Source organism: Bos grunniens, chromosome 3, assembly GCF_055505025.1.
Source record: "Bos grunniens cultivar Pamir isolate PY7600 chromosome 3, Bosgru_T2T1.0, whole genome shotgun sequence".
Lineage (NCBI taxonomy): Eukaryota > Metazoa > Chordata > Mammalia > Artiodactyla > Bovidae > Bos > Bos grunniens.
In genome coordinates this window covers 94,196,751-94,219,969 of record NC_141167.1, presented here as the reverse complement: position 1 = coordinate 94,219,969, position 23,219 = coordinate 94,196,751, and the positions used below count along the sequence as shown (strand labels likewise).

Sequence of the window (23,219 nt, the reverse complement as noted above, 5' to 3'; positions counted from 1 at the left end):
CTGTATCTCATCAGAGCCGCCCAGACAGGAACATGACAACGTCTGGCACTTCAGCATTATTTACTGAAAGCACCTCATCAACCTGGCCCAGTTTGAATCTCTTATTTGCACTTTCACTATTAACAGTGTTGAGCGCAGAACGAGGAGGTAAGCAAACCTATTAGCTCCAGCCTGCCTAGCCCACACCTGGCTTCTGCAGCTCTGCTTATTTGGTGTGTGAAATTCGGCCTATTACTTGATCTCTCTAAATCTCAGTTTCTTGTTTGTAGAACAGTTAGAAAAATGATCCTAACTCTAACAGGATTGCCAGTAGTGTTAAATTAAATAATCCATGAAAGCATCCTCTACAGTGTAAAAACCATTCAACATTAACTATCTCCATTACAGAATCGTTCAGAACTCTTCTGTCTAGACAAGCAAAAGTACATGCAAATCCTTTGCTTTCTACACAGATGGAGTTTCATATTGTTCAGCAGTTTGACTTTTCATTTAACTATGTTGCACAGATGGAAATCAGTCCTGAATATTCATTGGAAGGACTGCTGTTGAAGCTGAAACTCCAATACTTTGGCCACCTGATGCGAAGAGGTGACTCATTTGAAAAGACTCATGCTAGGAAAGATTGAAGGTGGGAGGAGAAGGGGATGACAGAGGATGGGATGGTTGGATGGCATCACCAACTCAATGGATATGAGTTTGGGTAAACTCCGGGAGTTGCTGATGGACAGGGAGGCCTGGTGTGCTGCAGTCCATGGGGTCGCAAAGAGTCGGACATGACTGAGCGACTGAACTGATGTTGCACGGGAATTTTTCATAATTCTGTGTGTATACACACACAGCACATTCTTTTTTTAATCCTAATTTCTCTCCATTAGTGAGAAATATATGCAAAACGCCAAAGTCAACAAAGTATTTTAAAAGGGAAATTAAAAGGAGGGATTTCCATTGAAGTCATATATTGGATTGGAGATTTCCAAACCCATGGCCTCTAAGACATATAAAAGTTTAAAAACATTATTTGCAAGTAAGGAAAGAGACTGCTAGAAAGTAGGAGACTCATATGAAACTAGCAGTGAAGCAAGAACATCTGTCTAGGAAAGTACTAAGTGGGAGAACTGCTAAAATACCCTGATGGCATTAACCCTTGATACTTATAGCTTCTGTGTATAAAAACAGCACAGAGAGGCAGAGAGGGGGTCTAATGGGCCAAGGCTAGGTGGTGAGCCTCACAAGCCTGGGGTCAGGAAAAGCTGTATCTTGAGGAAAATTAGGAACTAAGAGAAATAGATTTTTCTTGTGGGCTTTGGGTAGTTGATTCAATATAAAACGCAACAGCAACAAAAAGCAAGATTTTCCCTCCTCCCTAGAATTTCAAAGGCATTAGTCACCCTTCTGTGTTTAGGGCCTGAATGTTTCCATCCCCAAATCATCCAGGTAAGGTGGAACTTCTGGGAGTACCAGGAAAAATCAAACATAATTCTTCTTGGAGAAATATACCCCAGGATACTCATAGAGCGTGAATAATGTTGCCTAGACAGATGTGAGTCCCCAGTCTCATATTGACAAACTTTATTATTTTTAAAAGCTGCTTAAAAGTCCACTAGGCAGATGTAGCATAATTTATGTAGTCAGTGTTCCTTCGGTAGCCATCAGATGGTTTCTGCTTACTTACTGTTACCAAGCCTATTTCACTGGATATCTTTGTGCCTATTTCTTTGTGTATCTGTAGGAATGTATTTTAGAACTGGAATTGTTGAATTGCCAAGTAAGCACATTACAAATATAAAAACCCTTTTAAAAAAGGGGGGACACCAATTTACACTTCCTAGAATAAGGCATGGGAGAAGGCACCCTACTCCAGTACTCTTGCCTGGAAAATCCCATGAACTATAGCTTAGAATTTGGGGGTTGTGAGAAAACTGTAATTCAAAAAGATCCATGCACACCAAAGTTCATTGCAGCATTATTTACAATAGCCAAGACATGGAAGCAACCTAAATGTCCATCAACAGATGAATGGATAATGAAGATGTATATATATGTCTATGTGTCTATATATACAATGAAATATTAGTCATCCATAAAAAAAAAGATTATCATACTAAAGTCAGAAAGGGAAAGATATGATATCACTTGTATGTGAAATCTAAAAAAATAAGTATACAAATCAACTTATTTATAATACAAAAATAAAACTAGACATAGGAAAGAAACTTACGGTTACCAAAAATGAAAGGGTCAGACAGAGGGATAAATTAGGAGTTTGGGATTAGCATATACACACACTACTATATAAAAAATAGATAACTGGGGGGACACTCTCTGTCCCCCTTCTGATGTCTATGTCAGAAGCTTTCTATGTCCCTTTTCATACTTTAATAAAACTCTACTACACACACTAAAAAATAAAATGGATAACCAACAAAGACCTACTGCATAGTACAGGGAACTATACTCAATATTTTGTAGTGCCCTATAAGGGAAAGAATCGGGAAGAGAAAAGACACATATATATCTATAACTGAATCATATTGCTTACACCTGAAACTAACACAACATTGTAAATCAACTCTACTTCAATAAAAAAAAGAAAAAGAAAAGCTTCTGTGGTTGTCAAACATAATCGGCTCCTTATAGCTTCTGGCTTGTGTGTTCTGGTCTAAGTCAGCGTTCCCCAGGGTGCTGCCCCAGAACACTGGGGGAGTACGGCAGTCAGTTGGAGGGTGTTGTGGTGAAAATGTGCTAATAACAAAGATCTGAGCTTTATGAGGAATTTGCTTGTTCATGAGAATACTCAGGTTTTGAAGCTAACGTCTTGGAAAGGGTGCATAACCCCAAGACTGGTTTATCTGTGCCAGAGCAGTAATCCACTTAAGGCCACGAATGTGTGTTGTGAGTTTGAATTCCATTCTGTGTGTCACACCAGGAAAAAAAAAAAAAAAAAGAGCTAATTCATGTAATGAGGATTAGGCAGATGTAAAAAGCACACGATTTTATCCTCAATGTAGGGGCGTGAGCTTCAGGAAACACCCAAGCAGAGGACACTTTTGTTTTTAGAGCAAAACAGAAATGCTAGACACTTCCCTTGTACGCTCCCCGACTGGCTCACCTGACAGGTGACAGGTCTCAATCGCGTTTTCAACCAGTTTCCGGAACACCTGGAGGACCTTGGCGGGCACAATGTCTCCCTCGATGTTCACGTCTGCCTCGTGCCACTGCCCGGGGCTCTTCAGAAACTGCTCCACCCCCAGCCACTGCTGCAGGCCCTCTGGGTCCTGCAGGGGGCAGGGCAGACGGGTGCCCTTCAGGCTGTAGAAGCGCCAGCGCTGCTGCCGGGCCTCCCTGTACCCGGCCAGGCCTCTCATCGGGACTGTGATGAGGAACTGGGTGGGAGCCAAGACCTGGGGTCAGCAAAGGGGAGAGTGGGAGTGTCAGCCCCTAGACTCGGGAGGTGGCGGAAGCCCTGGGGGAGCCGCCCTGCTGACCCAGGCCACTCAGTGAACCACTCAACCCTCAGCAATGTGACAAGGAGGACAGAACCGCGCCCACCTGCCCGCCTGTCGGCAGAGGATTCCATCTCTGTTGTGCCACTAGCCCATTGTAACGCTTCGGGCAAAGAAATTAACTCAGTGAGGCCTGGGTTTCATGGATCTGCAAGAAAAAGAGTGAAGTGGACCCAGAACTCTAGAGGCACCTGCCGTTTGGGGTGGGGTTGGGGTAGGGGAGAAAAAGCAGGGAAGGGAGCTAGTAGTCGCTGCATTCTGCACATACCAAGCACTCCAATGCTTGTGCGTTTGCCTGTCTCGTGTCCACAGTCACACACGAGTTGGGTTTTGCTAACACTGACCAAATGAGGAGCCTGAGGCTCGGAGGGGTTCAAAGTCTCCCCAGGGACACACAGCCAGTCAGTGGTAGAGCTGGATCCTGACCTTGGATGTTCTGATTGTTCATTCAGTGGTTAATTTTCTCTCCTGAGCTGGTTCTTGGTCAAGAATGAATGACCTGGGGAGACTTCCCTGGTGGTCCAGTGGCTAAGACTCTGTGCTCCCAATGCAGGGGGCCCAGATTCAATCCCTGAACAGGGAACTAGATCCCTCGTGTTGTAACTAAGAGCTTGCCTGCTGCAACTAAAGAACCCACGTGCCACAACTAAGAGCTGATGCAGTCAAATAAAGAAATAATAATAAAAAAAGAATGAATGACCTGGGATGGATGAAAGATCTGATAATAAAGGGTGCGAAGGGGTGGAGAGGAGGTGAGACCATTTTGCCAAATGTAGAATTTTTTTACTTGGACTGATGATCCAGTTTTAATGACTAATCCTTACAGAGTCACAGAAACGAAAATCTTTTTGTTGAGACAAATGTGAGTTACTGAGATGATTCTAAGTTAAATGGGAAAAAAGGTGAACACTAAGAATCTACTTAACTCTATTTTTACAAGAACCAGGTAAGCAGTTGTCACACCAATAGTCCAAGAGGTAGAACACGATGGTAAATGGTGCGGTACCACCAAAGGGAAATGATAGTTAACCACATCACACAGCAGCCCGCTCCACCCTGTTTGTTTCCCCATCACTCAGTTATACACTGGAGGAGCTACCGCCTTTCCATGGAAAGTTCTGGCAATAGAACTGGATAATTTTTGCCCAGGGACCTGTCGGTGAGAATTCAGGGGTGAACACTGAAATCAGCAGCAACCAAATCGTGCTCATTCTCAGGGAACAGTAGTTTGATTCTTGAGATGACGGGTCTGAAATGGAGCAGGAACCTATGGTCCTTGCCCCACCCCCATGTCCTCTGCCTGCCTTTTGTCTGTGGAAAACTTTAGTCAAAGAATAAGTTAATCAGAGAAGTGAGAACACGTGGAAACAAAGGAAAACAGTCAAAGGAGATGAAATAATAATAATGTAGTCATGAAGCATGGTCAAGGACCTTTAGTTCCTCCTCAGGGGCTGTCGTTAATATTCTGAGCCGTATCCTTGAGATGTCTTACAGATACTGAAACCCCCACCAGCTGGAGAAGTTAACTACACAATGACCAGACTGTAGCCATGACAAGCTGCCTCAGTTCCGAGAATGGGTCTCAAAGAAACAGAAAGAAACTGACCCTGCAACTGAAGATTAACTGTACCTAAAACAGCCAAGGTGATGCTGGTCAGACCACCGAGGACCAATCTGAAGATGACTATCTGAGATGACTGTGCTGCTTTTGCAAGTAGCCCCCTCCCTGTCTATAAAAGCTCTTGCCCCCGATTGTCAGGTGGGGAGTCGGCCTTTGGACAGACGCCCTCCCTCCCCTACCAGTCACTGAACCTGAAATAAACTTTTCTTTCCACCAATGTGGCCTGTTTATTGCCTTTTGAATGGTGAGCAGCCAGACCCCAAGATTCAGTAACAGGTCCACATGACTTCTGGTATCCATTGAAATGTGGTAGGATTAAAACAAGAGGGGGACCTAAACTATGACATTCAAAATCTATACATTTTTTTGAACCCACTTGCATGTGAATCCCAAAACCCAAGTATCATGTTATTAGTCACATAAATGGTGCTTAATACATACTTATTGAATTTGGTCCAAGAGAAAATAAAAGCGTATTTATATGCCCCACTGTAACTATTTTTTTCAAAACTTAATGTATTATATAGGACATGATGTATATAAATGCAAGATGTATTTTAAGTTATGACTTCTAAGTGAGACAACAGCAGGAAATTTCCCCAGATATAGTTCTAGAAAAAGTGATGTATGTTTCTATTCATAGTCACTGGCCTATATTTGTCCTGTTTAGGTTGGCAGGGTGGTAGAGGTGGGAAGATGATGTTCTGACGTCCCAAGATGCAATCTAAGTTTATAATTATCATCCTGGGGTAAATTTCCTAAAATCTGATACTGTCCCCAAATCCACAAGTCGCAGAATCTTGAGGGTGGTCCTCGTACCCACCAAACTTGAAATGTACTGGGCTGACTTCCCACGTGGCGCTAGTGGTAAAGAACCCACCTGCCAATGCAGGAGACATAAGAGACTTGGGTTCGATCTATGGGCCAGGAAGATGCCCTGGAGGTGGGCATGGCAACCCACTCCAGTATTCTTGCCTGGAGAATCCCACGGACAGAGGGGCCTGGTTGGCTACAGTCCATGGAGTTGCAAAGAGTCGGACACAACTGAAGCAACTTAGCAGAGCAATGGTTTTTCGTTCAGGTAGTAATTCTTTTGCTTACTTATTCATTCAGCAGAAGCTGAGTGTCTACCATGGGCCACCCACCATGCTGGGTACTAGGAAGGGAACAAGCAAGAGACATGATCCTTATAAACAAGGAACTCACGGTCTTATGTGAGAGCTGGGGCAAGTGTACATATAAGTTTACTACTTATATTAAGGCTTCCCTCGTGGCTCAGCTGGTAAAGAATCCACCTGCAATGTGGGACCTGGGTTTGATCCCTGGGTTGGGAAGATCCCTGGAGAAGGGAATGGCTACCCACTCCAGTATTTTGGCCTGGAGAATTCCATGGACTATATAGTCCATAGGGTTGCAAAGAGTCGGACATGACTGAATGACTTTCACTTTCACTTACGTTAAAGTATAATATAATTCTTTAATTCTAATGTGTTATAAGAAAAACAAAATGTAGGAGCATGGGGGGCTTCCCTGGTGGCTTAGTGGTAAGAATCCATCTGTCAATACAGGAGACACGGGTTTGATTCCTGATCCGGGAAGATCCAAATGCTGTGGAACAACTAAGCTCATTGGCCACAACTATTGAGCCTGTGCTCTAGAGCCCACATGCCGCAACTACTGAAGCCCTCACTCCCTGGAGCCTGTGCTGCACAACAAGAGAAGCCATTGCGATGAGAAGCCCTTGCACTGCACCTAGAGAGTAGCCCCTGCTCGCCGCAAGTAGAGAAGAGCCTGAGCAGCAACAAAGACCCAGCATAGCCAGGAACACATAAAATTTTTAAAAGCGGTGCAGGGGGAGGGGGAAGCACAGGGATTCAGAATGATTCAGAGCCTCGTTTCTCTCATTTCTAAAAGGGAGCCAACCATAATGTCTCTTCTACTAGGCTGTGTGCAGGTTTGGGTGTGATCTCTGTGAGCCTAGCTCTGGGCACACTGCAATGCCTCATGAGTGCTGGTTGTCACACAGGGGGCCTAGGGCTCACAGTTCTGTGGGACTCCTCAGCAGGGACCGGGTTGCCAGGAGGCTCCTGCAATCTCTAAGGGTCACCTCTTCTACTTTCTTTCTTCTCCGACCTGTAGCCCATCGACTATCACTTTCAACTATTTTTCTCATCAATGCCCTGAGTCCTCTCTCTAGGCAGTGCCTAGTCTATTGTGTGGGGGCTTAATAAATGAATGTGTGCTTCACTGAACTTTAATCGGTACACTGGGACTTGCTTTGGGATCAGAAGCCCTGGGTGGAATTCTGGCTTTAATGTCTAAAAGCCTTGATCAAGTCCTTTGACTTCTCCAAGCTTCCATTTTCATCATCTGTTACGTAGGAATGTGGGACCTCAGCTGCGGTAACATCTATGCAACGAGTGTGCAGATGGTAAATACTAGGAAGCCTTATTGGTACTCTTAGTGGTGTGAGTGCCTGACACATACTGAGACTACCCACCCATTTCCTGGCTCACCGGGTGGGCACTTGGAGCCAAGTGACCTGCTTACCTTAATGTTCTCATTGTACGTGTCACAGTAAGGGATGGCTTGAAATCGAAAGTCTTGGTAGCTTATTTCTGTGGTCAGGTGATGGACAACTTTCTGCACCTCTTCCACCATCTGGGAAATCCACTGGCGCCTCAAGTCCACCTGCATGTGAAGGGATCAGCAAAGGTGGTTATACCTGGATCAGGCCCTGGGGAAGGGAGGAGACAGGGCTTGGTGGTGGGGACCAAAGCAATCAGCTCAGAAAACCCTGCCTTCCCAAGAACTCCAGGAGAGATGAACTCACTTCTGATGATGCTCGCTGGTGCCTCAGTGTTCTCTTCTGAAATAGGAGAATTTCTCAATATTGATCTAGAACCTGCCACGTGGTAGATGCCTGTCTAGGTCCTTGGCATGACAGTAGACAAAACAACAGCAAACAAGATAGAAATGCTTGCCCTCTAGTTGAAAATACAGGATACATGTATATATGTCTCTCTCTATATATGTATATAGACACAAACAAACACACACATGTATAATGTAAGATCAGGTATGATAAGTCCCAAGAAGAGCAATAAAATAGACGAAAGGACTAGAGAATAAAGGGTCTACCATTTTAGGACCCCCTGGAGAAGGAAATGGCAACTCACTCCAGTATTCTTGCCTGGGAAATTCCATGGACAGAGGAGCCTGATGGGCTATAGTCCTATAAGGTCTCAAAAGACTCAGACAGAACTCTGCGACTGAACAACAGCAACTTTTTTTTAACTTTTTGGCCATGCTGTCTGGCATGTTGGATCTTATTCCCTGATCAGAGATCAAATCTGTGCCCCCTGCCATGGAAGTGTACAGTTTTAACCACTGAATCACAAGGGAAGTCCTGGGGTTGCTATTTTAGACTGGGAGGGCAGAGAAGGCTTCTGGAAGGAGGTGACATTGGAGTGAGCCCTGATGACAGCTTGGGAAAGCAGATTCCAAGACCCCTAAAGCAGGAGTCAGCTTAGCAAGGCTTGAGGGCCAGCAAGGAAGCTGTTGTCATGACAGGAAAAGAAGGAGGGTGAAGGAGATGAACTTGGAAGGTGGTGGGGGACAGGCTATCTCACAGGGTTTTGTGAACTGTGGTGAGACTCGAAAAAGGGATAATAATACCTGCTCTCTGGGTTGGTGAATATGAAACAGTCTAACGCATGTGAACGTGGCACAGCTTGCTTCGTGTATGTCATCAATAAATGATGGTTCCCTTCTCCCCTGTGTTCACTCCCTCCTTTGGCTCCTAGATCCATAAGAAAAGGTGTGCAATGATGTTGCTTCTGACTCTGCACAGAAGCCTCCAAGAACTGGAAGGGGCTCTTTGTTATTTTACATGGGAGGCACCTACAGGCTGGCATATGATAAGCATCTCCCTCACAGATGCTGGGTAGCACGGTTCTTGTCTGACCTTAACTATGATGATCAGGTCTGTGCGCACGTGTGCTCAGTCTTGTCTGACTCTTTGCTTCCCATGGACTGTAGCCCGCCAGGCTCCTCCAGCCATGGAATTTCCTAGGCAAGAATACTGGAGTGGGTTGCCATTTCCTTCTCCAGGAGATCTTCTTGACTCAGGATCAAACTGGCATCTCTTGCATCTCCTGCATTAGCAGCATGTTTCTTTACCACTGTGCCACCTAAGAAGCCCCGATCAGGCCTATACTAGCTTCTGATTTCATCTTCTTGCCACAAGCAAGAAGTTGTGTCCGACTCTTTTGCAACCCCATGGACTATAGTCTGCCAGGCTCTGCACGTTCCACAACTCTTTATGTGTTCATCTCACGACATTCATCCATAGGAGAAGGGACCAAGGGTAGCTTTCTTGAGCATCTGTAAACTACCAAGATTCTGCATCTTTCAGAGTGTGTAAGTGAAAGAGAGAAGGTAGAGAGGGGAAGGTCATTTGCCATGCCAAGACTAAAGGCAAATGTTTGTAGAAGCATAATGAAGGGTCCTTTCCAGTGTAGGACTTCTCTCAATTCTATTAGACCAGTTTTTGCTGAACATCCACTTTAGGCCAAGTTCTGTGCATCCAATGTTGTCAGGAGGTTGACAGCAGACCAATAAACTGGAAATTAAAATTATAGCCATCTGGTGCTAAATACAGGCTTCCCAGATGGTATAGTGGGAAAAAATCCACCTGCCAATGCAGGAGATCCAAGAGACATTGGTTCAATCCCTGGGTCGGGAAGATCCCAGGAGTAGGAAATGGCAACCCACTCCAGGATTCTTGCCTGGAAATTCCATGGATAGAGGAACCTGGCAGAATATAGTCCACGGGGTTTCAAAAGAGCTGGACAGACAGAGTGACTGAGCACACATGCGTGCACAGTACTAACTATAGGTTTGCACAGGATGGTGTGGGTGCAAAGAAAATGGAAGCTGCCTCTAGCTTGGAGGCCTTCCTGGAAGCCTGGTGTGTCAGAGTTGTAACTTAAAAGGCTAGCAGAAGTTAGCTGGAAAGAGAAGGGCATGAAGATTGTTCTAGAAAGAGAAAACCTAACCTGAAGAGCACAAGCAGAGAGACACAATTATTTCTACTTTGTTGGAGCAGATGTTACCTTAGAGGAGGATGGTGAGGTGGGAGAACAAACAGTGAGAGGTCTTGAAAGAAAAGGAAGAAGAATGTCAAAAACAAGGTCAACAGTTAGTGGCTGAATGAGATAAGGTCCCCAGATGTCCATAGTTTGGTAACTAGAACCAGAGTGACGTGTTTGGGGAAAACAGTGGGCGTTAAGTCAGGCAGCAGTGGGTTTAAAGAGAACGGGAGATGAGCGAGTAAACTCAGAAGCAAGCGACTTCTCTGGGAAGCTTGGCTGGAGAACAAGAACAAGGACAGCAACACATTTATTTCAAAAGGACACACGGATTCAATGCTGAGAGGAAAAAAGCCAGTGGAAAAGGAGGAAGGCAGAGAGCAAAACCCCCCAGGCAAGTGCTTCCCAGCCAGGAGGAGTCGTGGAAATCCAGAAACCTGCTCAGGAGCTGGCCTTGGTGTTTCAGAAGGGACGGAAGATGGGTGCAGATGCAGATAAAGGCGCAGAGTTCCTGCCTGACGCCTGTCTTCTTTCTAGAGCAAGAGACAAGGCAGTGTACTGACGGTGAGGTGAGATGAGGAGGGCAGGGGACTTCCGGGTAACAGACCTTGGCAGAAGCTTCTCTAACAGATGAGGGGCTGTTTGGGTCTCCAGAGGTTTGTGTAAAGGTTCCGGGCTTCCTGAGTGGTGCCAGTGCTAAAGAATCTGCCTGCAAATGCAGAGGATGTAAGCGATGTGGGTTTGTTCTCTGGGTTGGGAAGATCTTCTGGAAAAGGAAATGGCAACCCACTCCAGTATTCTTGAAAATTCCATGGACAGAGGAGCCTGCCCGGTGGGCTACAGTCCATGGGGTCACAAAGAGTTGGACATGCCTGAGCACTCATGCATGCATGGTAGACAGGCAAAGTTTCCAGGCAGTATCAACACTCCACTGTGTGTCCATGAGGCTGTGGATTAACAGTGGGCTGGGTTGTAAGAGGTTGTCTAATACCCCTCAGCTCTCCAGGGGTAACAGTAGAGAGGTTAAGATTAGAGTTTGCTGGGCTTCCCTGGTGGCTCAGTGGTAAAGAATTTGCCTGCCAGTGCAGGAGACTCTAGTTCAATCAATCCCTGATCCAGGAAGATCCTACATGCCACAGAGCAACTAAGTCCAGGCACCACAACTATTGAGCCTACAGTCTAGAGCCTGAAAACCACAGCTACTGACCCCACGTGCCTCAAATACTGAAGTCCATGCACCTAGAGCCTGTGCTCCACAACAAGAGAAGTCACTGTAATGAGAAGCCCACACACCACAATGAAGAGTTGCTGCTGCCGCTGTCACTTCAGTTGTGTCCGACTCTGTGCGACCCCATAGACGGCGACCCACCAGGCTCCCCCGTCCCTGGGATTCTCCAGGCAAGAACACTGGAGTGGGTTGCCATTTCCTTCTCCAATGCATGAAAGGGAAAAGTGAAAGTGAAGTCGCTCAGTCGTGTCCAACTCTTCACGACCCCATGGTCTGCAGCCTACCAGGCTCCTCTGTCCATGGGATTTTCCAGGCAAGAATACTGGAGTGGGGTGCCATTGCCTTCTCCAATGAAGAGTAACCCCCTGCAACTAGAGAAAAGCCTGCATAGCAGTGAAGACCCAGCACAGTCAAAATAAATAAATAAAAAGAAAAATTAGAGTTTGCTGGCACCATCTGGAGAAGAGAGAGGAAGGGGGTCAGTGGTGGGCCATGTTTTCAAGCCTGGGCAGAGAAAGGATGAAGTCAGTTTGGGAGATTAAAGGATATTGCACAAGTTCACCGGCCAGATGTCTGACCAGGAATAGCAGGGAAAAGGAATACAAGGGCTAACTAGATAGAAAACTGCAGTCAGAATGGTTGGGAAATAGTCATTTCAAATAGTTAAGGTCTCAGAATGTGTTAAGGACTAAGGCTAACTTCCCAGATCTTCCAACTCCATTGATGTGAGTCCACAAAACTTGAATGTCAGTGACATAATGGTGACTCAATAGGAAGGCTTCTGCAGGTGGCTCAGAGGGAAAGAATCTGCCTACAGAGCAGGAGACACAGGAGACGTGGGTTCAATCTGTGGGTCAGAAAGATCCCCTGGAGGAGGAAATAGCTGTCTACTCCAGTATATATCTGCATACACATTTTGTTTCTCAGGTTAATAAACTAATGGAGGATTTATGACAATATTGACACTGATATGTGATTTGTAATTGATAAAACCTTGAGAGAAAGTGCGTGTGTGTGGGGGGAGGTGGTGCCTCTTGGAAACAGTTCTCCATTCGGAATCTCTTCTACAAATTATGCCACCATTTGGTGGTAGAATCTTCTCACTGGTGAGGACAAGTTCAGACACTCCTTAGAAGACACCTATAATTTCTCACTCATTATTCCTCTAAACCAGCAGTCCGCAGCATGGTTGACATGAGGGACCAGTTTCGTGGAAGACAATTTTTCCACAGACTTGGGGTGGAGAGGGGATGGTTTCAGGATAATTCAAGCACACTGCATTTATTGTCCACTTTATTTCTATTATTATTACATCAGCTCCACCTCAGCTCATCAGGCACTCGGTCCCACAGGTGGCGGACCCCTGGTCTAAACCACAACCCAGAAACCCCAGCTGCTTCCCTTCGCTCGTCCTGACCGTGGCTTAGCGAGGTATAACAAGAAGATTCTAATTCAGGGTGCAGAAAAGCAGGGAATGGGGCCGGAAGCAGCTTTACAGGGAGCAATCTTGGTGAAAGAAAGAGGCTCCACCACAAGTAGAGACCAGTCGCTAGCCCAACCTCAGAATCCCTTTGATGGCTCTCAGACTTCAGGAAGCAAGCTAAGACACCAATTGCAACCTCAAAGCAGCCTTGTCATTACATTTATTTCATGGCAAAGCTTTGAAGCAAACTGAAGATGGATCAAAGCTCATTCAGTCCAAGCTTTTTTTTCCCCTTTGTGTACCACACAGCTTGCGGGATTTCCCTGACCAGGGATTGACCCCCAGCAGTGAAAGCGCCAAGTCCAAACTACTGAACTACCAGGGAATTCCCCCATTCCGTCCAAATTTGACCTCAGATACCTGTTTAAGTTTCATTCACTTTCTCTGCTGATTAGGTCAATGCACGAAGGTGTGTCTCTTTTTCTAAAGAGAAACATTTTGTTTCTAAAGAGATCATTGGTGGATGCGACAGAGCAAAAGCAAAAATGAAGTATAATAATTTAACCAGGCCCAGGATGCTAGGTGTCTGTGGTTGAACTAGATTATCTAGTTCAACCCCTGCATTGTACTGACTGGAAAAGTTATGCCACACTCATTAGCACGCAGATTCAATCACTGTAAGCAGCGTTTACACAGAAGCAGTCATCAGACTTGGCACTTCCAAGGTTTGGCCATCCGTTTGCTGTAGACCTCCTGCCCTCCAGGGTGTGTCTACATGCCCACATGAGTGTCCACCTCCCCAGGTGCAACGTCAGGCGTGTTGTGGGCCCACATCATTTGCTACTATTAATAGCTCAAGTCTGTGAACAGTTTACTGTTTCAAATATAAATTATTGCCAATTCAAGTGTATTCCTTAAAACAACATCAATCTGACTCACTTGTATTCCCGCATACTTTCCTGAAAGAGGCAGGGGTGTTAGAAATAGCGTGACAGGAATGCCACACGGGGCTGGCCACACCCACGAGCAAGTGGCCCGTGCAAATGTCGTCCACAAGGAGTGCCATCGGGGGAAAAGGCTGAGAACGGCTTTCTAAACAACAGGAAGTCAGACTTTAAATTCTGGAATTGCCTTAACTCCAATAATCAGTTTTAAGAAGTGGTGGTGTGGGACTCCCCTGGTGGTCCAGTGGTTAAGAATCTGCCTTCCGATGCAGTGAATGTGGGTTCAATCCCTGGTCAGGAAACTAAGATCCCATAAGTTTCAGGGCGACGAAACTCATGTGCCACAACTGGAGAAGCCTGTGTGCCACAACGAACTCTCAGAATAACCCCTCCCCCTCAAAAAAAGAAGTGGTGGTCATGGGACAGACACTGTTTCTATCTTTCAGCAGTTAACAATTTAAAGGACTGGAAACTTAAATTCAGTGATCCATACAGATAAGACATCACATTCCCTATCTTTTTAGACTAATTCTTCCATGCCCCAAATGCTTGGACCCCACAGGATATCTGCAATTCATATATATAGCAGAAGCTATAGTAACAGCAGCCCTGCAGAGGCGAGGCTGGTGAGGCACTGCAGTGTAAAAGATACTTTATAAGGCTTAGCTCCTTTGAGGCTTCCCTGGTGGCTCAGATGTAAAGAATCCGCCTGCAATGCAAGAGACCCAGGTTCGATCCCTGGGTCAGGAAGGTCCCCTGGAGGAGGAATTGGCAACCTACTCCAGTATTCTTGTCTGGGAAGTCCCACAGACAAAGGAGTCTGGTGGGCCCGAGTCCATGGAGTCACAGAGTTGGACACAACTGAGTGACTAACAAACACGCATACAGATCCTTAGAGCCTCTGGATAATCCTTTAAGGTGGATGCTCTGGTAATCCTCATTTTACAGAGGAGAAAACAAGTTCAGAAAGTGTAAGTAATTTACCCAAGGTCTGGGAGTTGGCAAGTCACAGGAATCCACACCCAGACAGTGTCCTTGTTCACAACCACTGCACCACTCTGCCTTCCCAAGGACAAGGCGACTGGGAATGAAACCCATGCTGACTGCTTGAATGGGGTTCCCTGCGCTGGAAGTCCTCTCTGCTTGTTAAAACTCGACTCATTTAGCATGTGCTGCTAAGGCTTTGTCTTCACTCTGCGGAAGACCTCTCCTATCAGAGCTCACAGTGCTCTCTTCCCCTCCAGCACCCTGTTCAAATCTCTGTGTAGCACTTGCGATGTTAAACATTTGCCTGTCTGCATGGGGAACTTCCTCCTTTTAGCTTTGGGCTTATGTGCAAAATCTGCAGGTGAGACAGGGCCACCCTTAAAGACACCCAAACACAAAATGTCTCTCGCACTGAGCAGGCCACATCCAGATCTGTGTTTTGGGCTGTGTGTGTTTATGGTGATATAGAGGGTTTAGCAGAGGAAACGTAGTTTGGTGCATAACAGAGTAGGTTGAAACCTCAGCACCTTCATTAACTCTGTGACTTTGGACACGTTGAATTCACATGAGCCTCTGCTCCTTTCTGTGCATGGATCATACGGTTGTTGCTTACATGACACACAGTAGGGCCTCAACCTGCCAGCACCTTAAACACTCATCTCGCATTATCTTCAATGAGGCCTGAAGATACTTCTAACCACATGCATGCAATGGTCCTATGTGAATGTCAAGAGGGAATAAAGATATCCAAGGCACTGTTCTTCCTTCTGGAAACTTCTACAGAATACAATGATATAGTTAAGTCACCACCAAGATAACAAAAGGAAAGGTGTCAGGAGCTAAGATACAATTGATGGCCAAATAAATATTATCAATGATGATTATGATGGGAAGTCATAGAAAGGCACAAATGTTTTGTGTTGTAATCTTTCATGAGAAGGTGGACTCAGAGCTGAGTTTGAAGGATGAGTATGAGCCAGAAAAATGAAGAAGAGGGGGATGTCTCCCTGAGTGGTGGAGGGAGAGCTTCAGCCTGAGACCTTTTCGGGCCACAGTTCTTCTAGGACAGGACTGTCAGACCCAACCACCCATAGGGGCAGAATAGTGGGCACACCCGGGAGAGGGAGGGCTGGGGAGGGGGACTGTCAGGCTCAGCAGCGCCACAGCCTCCAGCAGGACAGACGCTCAACTCCAGGCCATGGCTGCCAGGCAAAAAACCAGGACCTGGTTTCAACACCTGCATTGCACTGACTGGAAAAGTGATGCCACAGATAGTTTGATTTATTGTTATTATTATTCCAGAGAGAAAGGAAATCTGACTTTGTATGCAAAATCTCACTATTTGGAAATGCTCGTAACAAAATTGAAAAATCTGAAAAATTCTCTGTGGGCCAAAGAAAACGCATGCACAGGCTGGAGTCAACAGAGAGCTTTTGTTTAGAATTTCTGTGATTGAAGATGCAGGGAAGCAGGTAGAAAGATAAGTATTATTTGAATGCCAGGCTAAAATATTTGAACTTTTTTCTTTCAGAACACACAGGACCATGGGGAAATGCCAGGTTACACACTTTCTCCAAAGGGAGAAATCACTTTGTTTGCTATAATTTTTATTATCATAAGTTTTTTCCCTATTTATCTCTCTTAATGGATTTGGCTAAGAAATCAACTTGATTTATCACTATAATAATGAATTCTACTTTGTTAACTTATAAAGGCATGAAAACACTAAACTAATCTCTAACTCTTAATGTTTTAGTTTCAAGGGTGGTGCTGTCTTAGCAGCTTCATCTGTAAACAGGCTTAAATTAGATAATATTTATGGTTCCTTCAAGTTCTAATATCCTAAGAGCCTATGACTCTACAAAGAAGAAATTAATTGGTTCTTCATCCATGTGTACTAAAAATATAGTCAATTAGTTCAGTCACTCAGTTGTGTCTGATTTTGCGACCCCATGGACTGTAGCATACCAGGTTTCCCTCTCCATCACCTTTATATTTTAATTTAGCAGTTTTACAGTTTTCAAAAAGCTGTCTTATTCACTCTTTTTCAAAGACCCCCACTAAGATCGTGTGATCACTCCCATTTTACAGAGAAAAAACTGAGGCTTAGACAGGTTAAGTGCTTTGCTCATGACCACCCAGACATCAGGCTTCCCAGGTGGCGCTAGTGGTAAAGAACCTGCCTGCCAATACAGGAGACTAAGAGACAAGGGTTCCATCCCTGGATTGGGAAGATCCCCTGGAGGAGGGCTCGGCAACCCACTCCAGTATTCTTGCCTAGAGAATCCCATGGACAGAGGAACCTGGAGGGCTATAGTCCATGGGGTCGCAGAGACCCCACTGAAGTGATTTAGCATACCTGTATGCACCCAGGCATCAGTGGGGAGCCAGAGTTCCAGCCAAGTTGTAACTCTTTGTTCCACATTATATACCCAAGGTACCTCTTGCACTGGAATCTCAAAGACAGGACTGAAATATGGTAAATCCCTGAATACTCTTATGGGTGATGGTCTTGGGGCATTTTCTATGTCTTTGGAATCAGCCTGAAATCCTTTCTGCATCCAGGTTGGTGGGGTAGGAGGAGTGGGAGAGAGCATGTGGAAGAGACTGGTATTTGTCCTTACCTTATTCAGCAGGCAATCTTCTAAGTCTCCTTCCATCCGGGATTTCACGGCTTCCTGGTCAATCCTGAGCAGAACAGCAGCGTCTCAGTTTGTCTGTCATTGGAGACCGTGCTTGTTGTGTGGCTTTCGGGCTGAGTTTCTCTGGAAATGTGTGTGTGGATCAGAGACTTACCCTCTCAATTCTTCATTCAAGTTCTTATTTCCAAATTGTGAGCATCCGTCTTTTATCTTTGGGAAATAAAAATCAGAAAAGAATTGAAGAAGGAGAGTTGATGAAATTGAACTCGAGTCCAACCTAATTTTACTCTATTCAGCTCTACTGACAGATGCTTTGACCGAAGGGCAATTTTCCAAGTTGTATTTTCCACTCAAATACTCAAAGGTTCCATTCAAGATAGAAATGCCTGTAGGTGGCTTCTTCCCACCTGTTTATGCTCTTATCCTGACACTAGATGCCTCTGTGAGCTCGGTATCTTATATCTCCTTGTTCTAATCCTATTGACAGTAAATAGTTTCCTTGCTCTCCCACCCAGAAAATCCTGCAAATGAATCTACCTTCCTTACAATAAACAAATAGGAAACTGCCAAACAACCAGCGGCACCATTATTATGTCTAAGACAAGTGATCAGGACACAACAATTCGCAAGTGGAAACACACACACACAGGTGTGGACACACACAGACACAAGCACAGAGACACACACACGCACAAGCATACCCAGGAACGGCAGGACAAGAATCCTCCTGCTCACCTGCTGGCCTTCCCCCCAGAAAGCTAGCAGTAAAAATAAAGTCAGTGCAAACAGGCCCCTCAGGAGTTGAGGAAACACTCACATCTGGTTTTGCCAGCAAATCCGTGTTGGAAAACAGCTCAGGCAGCAAATTCCCAACCTGGCTGGCTGAGGCTAGTTTTATTACAGAAAAAAAAAAAAAAATGGCTTGCTCTCTGAACTTGGTAAACACCAGAGTCAGCTATTGGATGATCTAAAGAAAATACAGTGCTTCGGGGAGCTCAGCTCTATTCGGAGCAATGTTCCAAAGGCGAGTGTCTGCCCAAACCCACCTCTGAGCGCTGTCTCTAAGTGCTCAGCAGCCATGCTGGACGCCTGGGCCACTCTATGTTCTGTAACCACAGCATTTGCATATATTTCCTGAACTTGGCATCATCTGAAAGCCACATCAGAGCTCAGGCTGCTCGCCAGGTGCTCCACCCACCTCACTAATCCCAGTGTTCTGTCCAGCTTCTACAGCTCACCTCTGGGAATCTGTGTGTGTGTGCGTGCATGCTAAGTCAATTCAGTAGGGTCCAACTCTTTGAGACCCCATGGACTGTAGCCCACCAGATTCCTCTGTCCATGGGATTCTCCAGGCATGAATACTGGAGTGGGTTGCCATGCCCTTCTCCAGGGGATCTTCCCAACCCAGGGATGGAACGGTTGTCTCTTAGTCTCCTGTATTGGCAGGTAGGTTCTTTACCATAGGGCCACCTGGGAAGCCCTGAGCGGGAACCTGTACACCGATATATTAATATTAATACATCTGGTAAAGCCAGCACTCCTCAATACTCCCTCGATTTTTCATTTTCTTCTATTTGTAATTTTAAATCTCCTGCTTTTGATAGCAAATGCTCCCAAATATTTCTGAATCTTCTTCCTTTGCCTTCTCTTACTGCTGGCTAGTTGTTCCAAACTATCGGTTTTTCATAGGAGGAACAAGAGCCTCTCCCTCTGAGCTGCTTGCGATTCTGAGTTCTCTTTCCAATTCATTTTCAACTTCACCAAGGTTGTCCTGCTTTTCCTGGGTGTTTTTGCTCTTTTCCTTTCTGCTGCTTCACTGTAAGCATTAACATGGGCGTCCCTTTCCAATGGTGGGGCCTTTCCTTCTAGTCTAAGGTTCCTCCAGATGCCCGTCATCAGATGCACAAACTTTCATTCTTTTGTGCTTGAGGTGGTCCTACCTACTGCGATTGCTCAGTCCTACAGCTGATCAGACAGCTGAAAGTAGCATTCTTCTCTCATGCTAGGGTCCAGTGACACTGGCCTGGAGTGAGCAGTGAAAGCAATGAACAGGGCCAAGTGAGAAGCTAGGAAGTGCTGCGAGCCGGCGTATTGCATATTGAGTGCATATTGCATATTGAGTGCAGCACTTTCACAGCATAATCTTTCAGGATCTGGAATAGCTCAACTGGAATTCTATCACTGCCGGGAGCCAGCGTGAGGAACTCTTCCCGTGGCAAAGGTCATGAGGAAGGAGGCTTGGCATACGCAAAGGCGGGATCAAGCTTCAGGAATCTCCCTGGAAATTCTCGAGCATCTACCCCCAAAACCAGAGTCTGCCTACTTTCTGCTTTGTGCTTTCACCTACACCTCAGACTTTACAGGGGGCTGTCCCCCACTACCTCTCTCTGAAAAAAGAGTTAGCTTACAGCTCCAGTTAATAATTCCTGCGTGTGACAGTGTTTCAACCTACAAACTCCTTTGGAAATCCTCTAGCCTGCCTGAATAGGTTTTTCCGGCCACATGTGATTGTTCAGAGCCTCCCAACTGTGAGAGGCAGGAGATGTTCTAAACTGTCTAAACACAGATTCCTTTGAGTAGTTAAAAGATTGATTAGAAATTGTATTGGTGAAGGGATTTTCACTTGTCGGGCCAATGTTTGCTGCTAAGTTTCCATATCCCTTACCTGCTGTGTCCCTGGCAGTGTATTGATTAATATAATTGGTGTAAGTAGTAGCTTTAATGTTTGTAACCTGGGACCCTTGAGTTAATTCTTTTTCTTGTTATAGCCCACCACACCTTTGCTCTGTAGGAATGCAACTTTATCTAATGCTTTTGGAGGGTGGCTCCTGACCAATCACCTTTAGAGAAAAATAAGTTTTCTGAAGAAAGGGTCTTAAAATATTAACAGGCCTCCGGGCCAGAAGATGATGCAAATCACCTAAGCTTTTGCATATGATAAGTTTGCAGGAAGAAAGCCTGGCTTGCTGCATGACTCTACCCCTTCCCCCATTTTCCTCTATGCATAACTTAAGGTATAAAAACTACTTTGGAAAATAAAGTGCGGGCCTTGTTCACCGAAACTTGGTCTCCCCGTGTCGTTCTTTCTCTCACCTTCTGGCTGAATTATTCAGCCTCTTTTCTCCACTGAATTTCCTCACTGAGCTCTCCTTATTTCAGCTTCTTTTCTTCACTGAATTTTCCTACTGAGCTATCCTTATTCTATTACTCTTTATATCCTTAATTAACGTTTAATTAAGCAGTTGTTTCCTGATCCTCGCCGACGCCGTCCCCGCTTCGAATTCCCTGGATCCACCGGGGCTGGACGCCGGCAAGGAAGAAGAAGGAACACGTACAGGGTGACTTATTAGACTGGATGCTGTACCCAGGAAACAGGGCGTTATATAAACACAGCCAGTTCCCTGCTTTGTGATATGGTTCCTTACGGGCAAAGGTTCTGAAATACAGGGCAGATCCCCAAACACAGACACTGAGAGGTTGGCAAAGGCAAGCTTTTTTTCGTTGATAGAGATCTCTGGCTAATTGGATATGGGATCAGCAAATATTTATTGAACAACAGACTACCTGAGGCATTGTGCTGTGTCACTGAGAGGGATTCACTGCAGACTCATATTCTCCTCCTTCTTCAGGAAACAAATATCCTCGTTTCCCATGACTCACATCAAATGCAAGAATGAACATGTAAACCAGTGTTGGCTCAATTTCGGGTGTGAGGACCAAGAAGTCATCCTTTACAGGCAGTTTAACAAGGTATTCAAACTCTAAACCATCGATATGAGAAGCCCTGGGAGGATCATGTCACCTGGTTCACCAGCAAAGCTGTTTGCTTACAGATTTAGCCTTAGTGGCCAGAATTTTCATACCCAAAAGTGAAAGGGTTGGCTTGATCCAAATCAATGTTAAATATACAAATTTGTTAAAGTTCACCAAGGTTACAAATTCTGACTTATTCTTTCAAAGAGTTCTTTTAATCCTGGGGTGACTCAAACATGACAGTTCAGAGGACCAAATAGAGATAATTGTTTAAGCTGTTAGGAAGCTCGCAATAATGAACAGCAAGGCAGGGACTCTGTTCTGTGTCATATGGGTAGCCTGGTACCTAAGACATAACTGACCCTTAATACCTAGTGGTGAATATTTTGTTGCATTAAATGCTAAAGTGACCATTCTAATAAATAAAATAACTTTGAGATGCATAAAACAGCAATGATGACCTGTTACAAAATAGTATATACTCAGTGATCCCAGATTGGGCTAGAGGAAAGAAAAGGAAACTGTCTAGGCCTATGGATGTCATTCTGAATCTTTCTCATTCAAAAGGCCCAGTGTTGAAAGGCAATCCAGAAACTTATTTTGAACAGAGATCAGCTGTCGACATAATAAAACTCTCACTATGACTTGGATGATATTTTATTTTCAAGTTAAATAGTAAGGTATTTCCATGTTCATATTTCTCTACCTGGTAAACAGAGTTATATTTTCACCTGAAACTTTCCCTTAAGTCAGGGAAAGTAATAGTACTTAAGTACTACTCTATTGCCTCTGCTCAAAGTCGTACGACGCTGGCCTATTTTTCAGTTGACATGACCAGAAAAAACACTGGGAGTGAAGAAAACCTTTCAGGAAGAAGACATTTGGTTTCATCAGTTTGCTATCCCATGAGACTAGCTGGTTGACCTCAGTTTCTGTGATACCTAAGTGAGGAAGTGGCAGGAAATAGACGATGGGAGAAATTAATTATTCACAGTTCTTGGGTACACAGGGAACTGCTTTTCCTCCCACCCTCTTTGCTCATGACACGTGACAAATTTGTCTGTTTTTAGTTAAAGGAAACCCAAACAGAAGATCAAGACATAGAGATCAATAGAACAAAATAGAAAGTCCAGAAACTGACTCACACAAACATAGTCATTTGATCTTTGATAAAAATGTAAACACAGTTCAGTGGAGGGAAGATATTTCCACTAACGTGTGTTGGACCGGTTGGTCATCGACAGGAAAAGAAATAAACCTTGATATAAAGTTCATACCTTACATAAAGATTAACTCAAAATGGATCATAGGTCTAAATGAAAAGCATAAGCTAAATCCTTGTGATCTGGGGTTAGGCCAAGAGTTCTTAGGAATGGCACCAAATAGATGATCTATGTAAAAAAAATTGATAAATTAGACTTCATAAATGTAAAACCTTTTGTTCTTCCAAAGATACTGTCATGAGAATGAAGAGCCAAGATATGGACTAGGGGGATATATTTGAAAACTACACACCCAACAAATGACTTGTATCCAGAATATGTAAAGCACTCTCAAATTCAATGATAAGAGAACAACACAACTTAAAAAAAAGTAAAGGACTTGAATAGACATTTCACAAAGAGGGTATAAGGATGGCAAATAAAAATGTGAAAAGACAGTATCATAAAACATTAGAGAAATGCAAATTAAAAACACGAATAGATACAATTATTTACATACTTTTTTGAACAATTAAAATGAAAAAGTTCTGTCAATGCCTAGTGCTGACAAGTATTTGAAGCAACTGAAACTCTCATACATTTCTGATGGGAATGGAAAATGGTTTGGTAATTGCTTATGAAGTTACAAATACATATTTGAGCCCCAGCAATTCCACTCCTAGGTACATAGCCTAAAGAAATAAAAACTTGGTTTACACAAAAACATGTACATGAATGTTCACAGCATTTTTACTTGTGATAGTCAAAATTTGGACCCCACTCCAAAGCTTATCAAGGGGTGAATTGATCCATACCATAGAAT

The 23,219-nt window shown here is 44.6% G+C and overlaps 1 protein-coding gene across 12 annotated transcripts in view; it reads right to left on the bottom strand.

The window, feature by feature from the left end:
* The window catches only part of MAB21L3 (mab-21 like 3), a 46,943-nt gene extending 28,408 nt beyond the window's left edge, over positions 1-18,535 (bottom strand). For 6 of the 12 annotated variants that reach the window (XR_015160772.1, XR_015160773.1, XR_015160771.1 and 3 more), the window contains exons 1-4: positions 18,259-18,481; positions 17,424-17,651; positions 7,675-7,815; positions 3,110-3,401 (exon numbers count right to left, since the gene is read on the bottom strand). Coding sequence is in view for 9 of the 12 variants with exons in the window: in XM_086392046.1 (XP_086248172.1) it covers positions 3,110-3,401; positions 7,675-7,815; positions 17,424-17,459 (469 nt within the window). In the remaining 3 variants the exon portion in view is untranslated. The other 6 variants (XM_086392041.1, XM_086392050.1, XM_086392042.1 and 3 more) reach the window with 6 other exon arrangements.
* Positions 18,536-23,219: the final 4,684 nt, after the last annotated feature.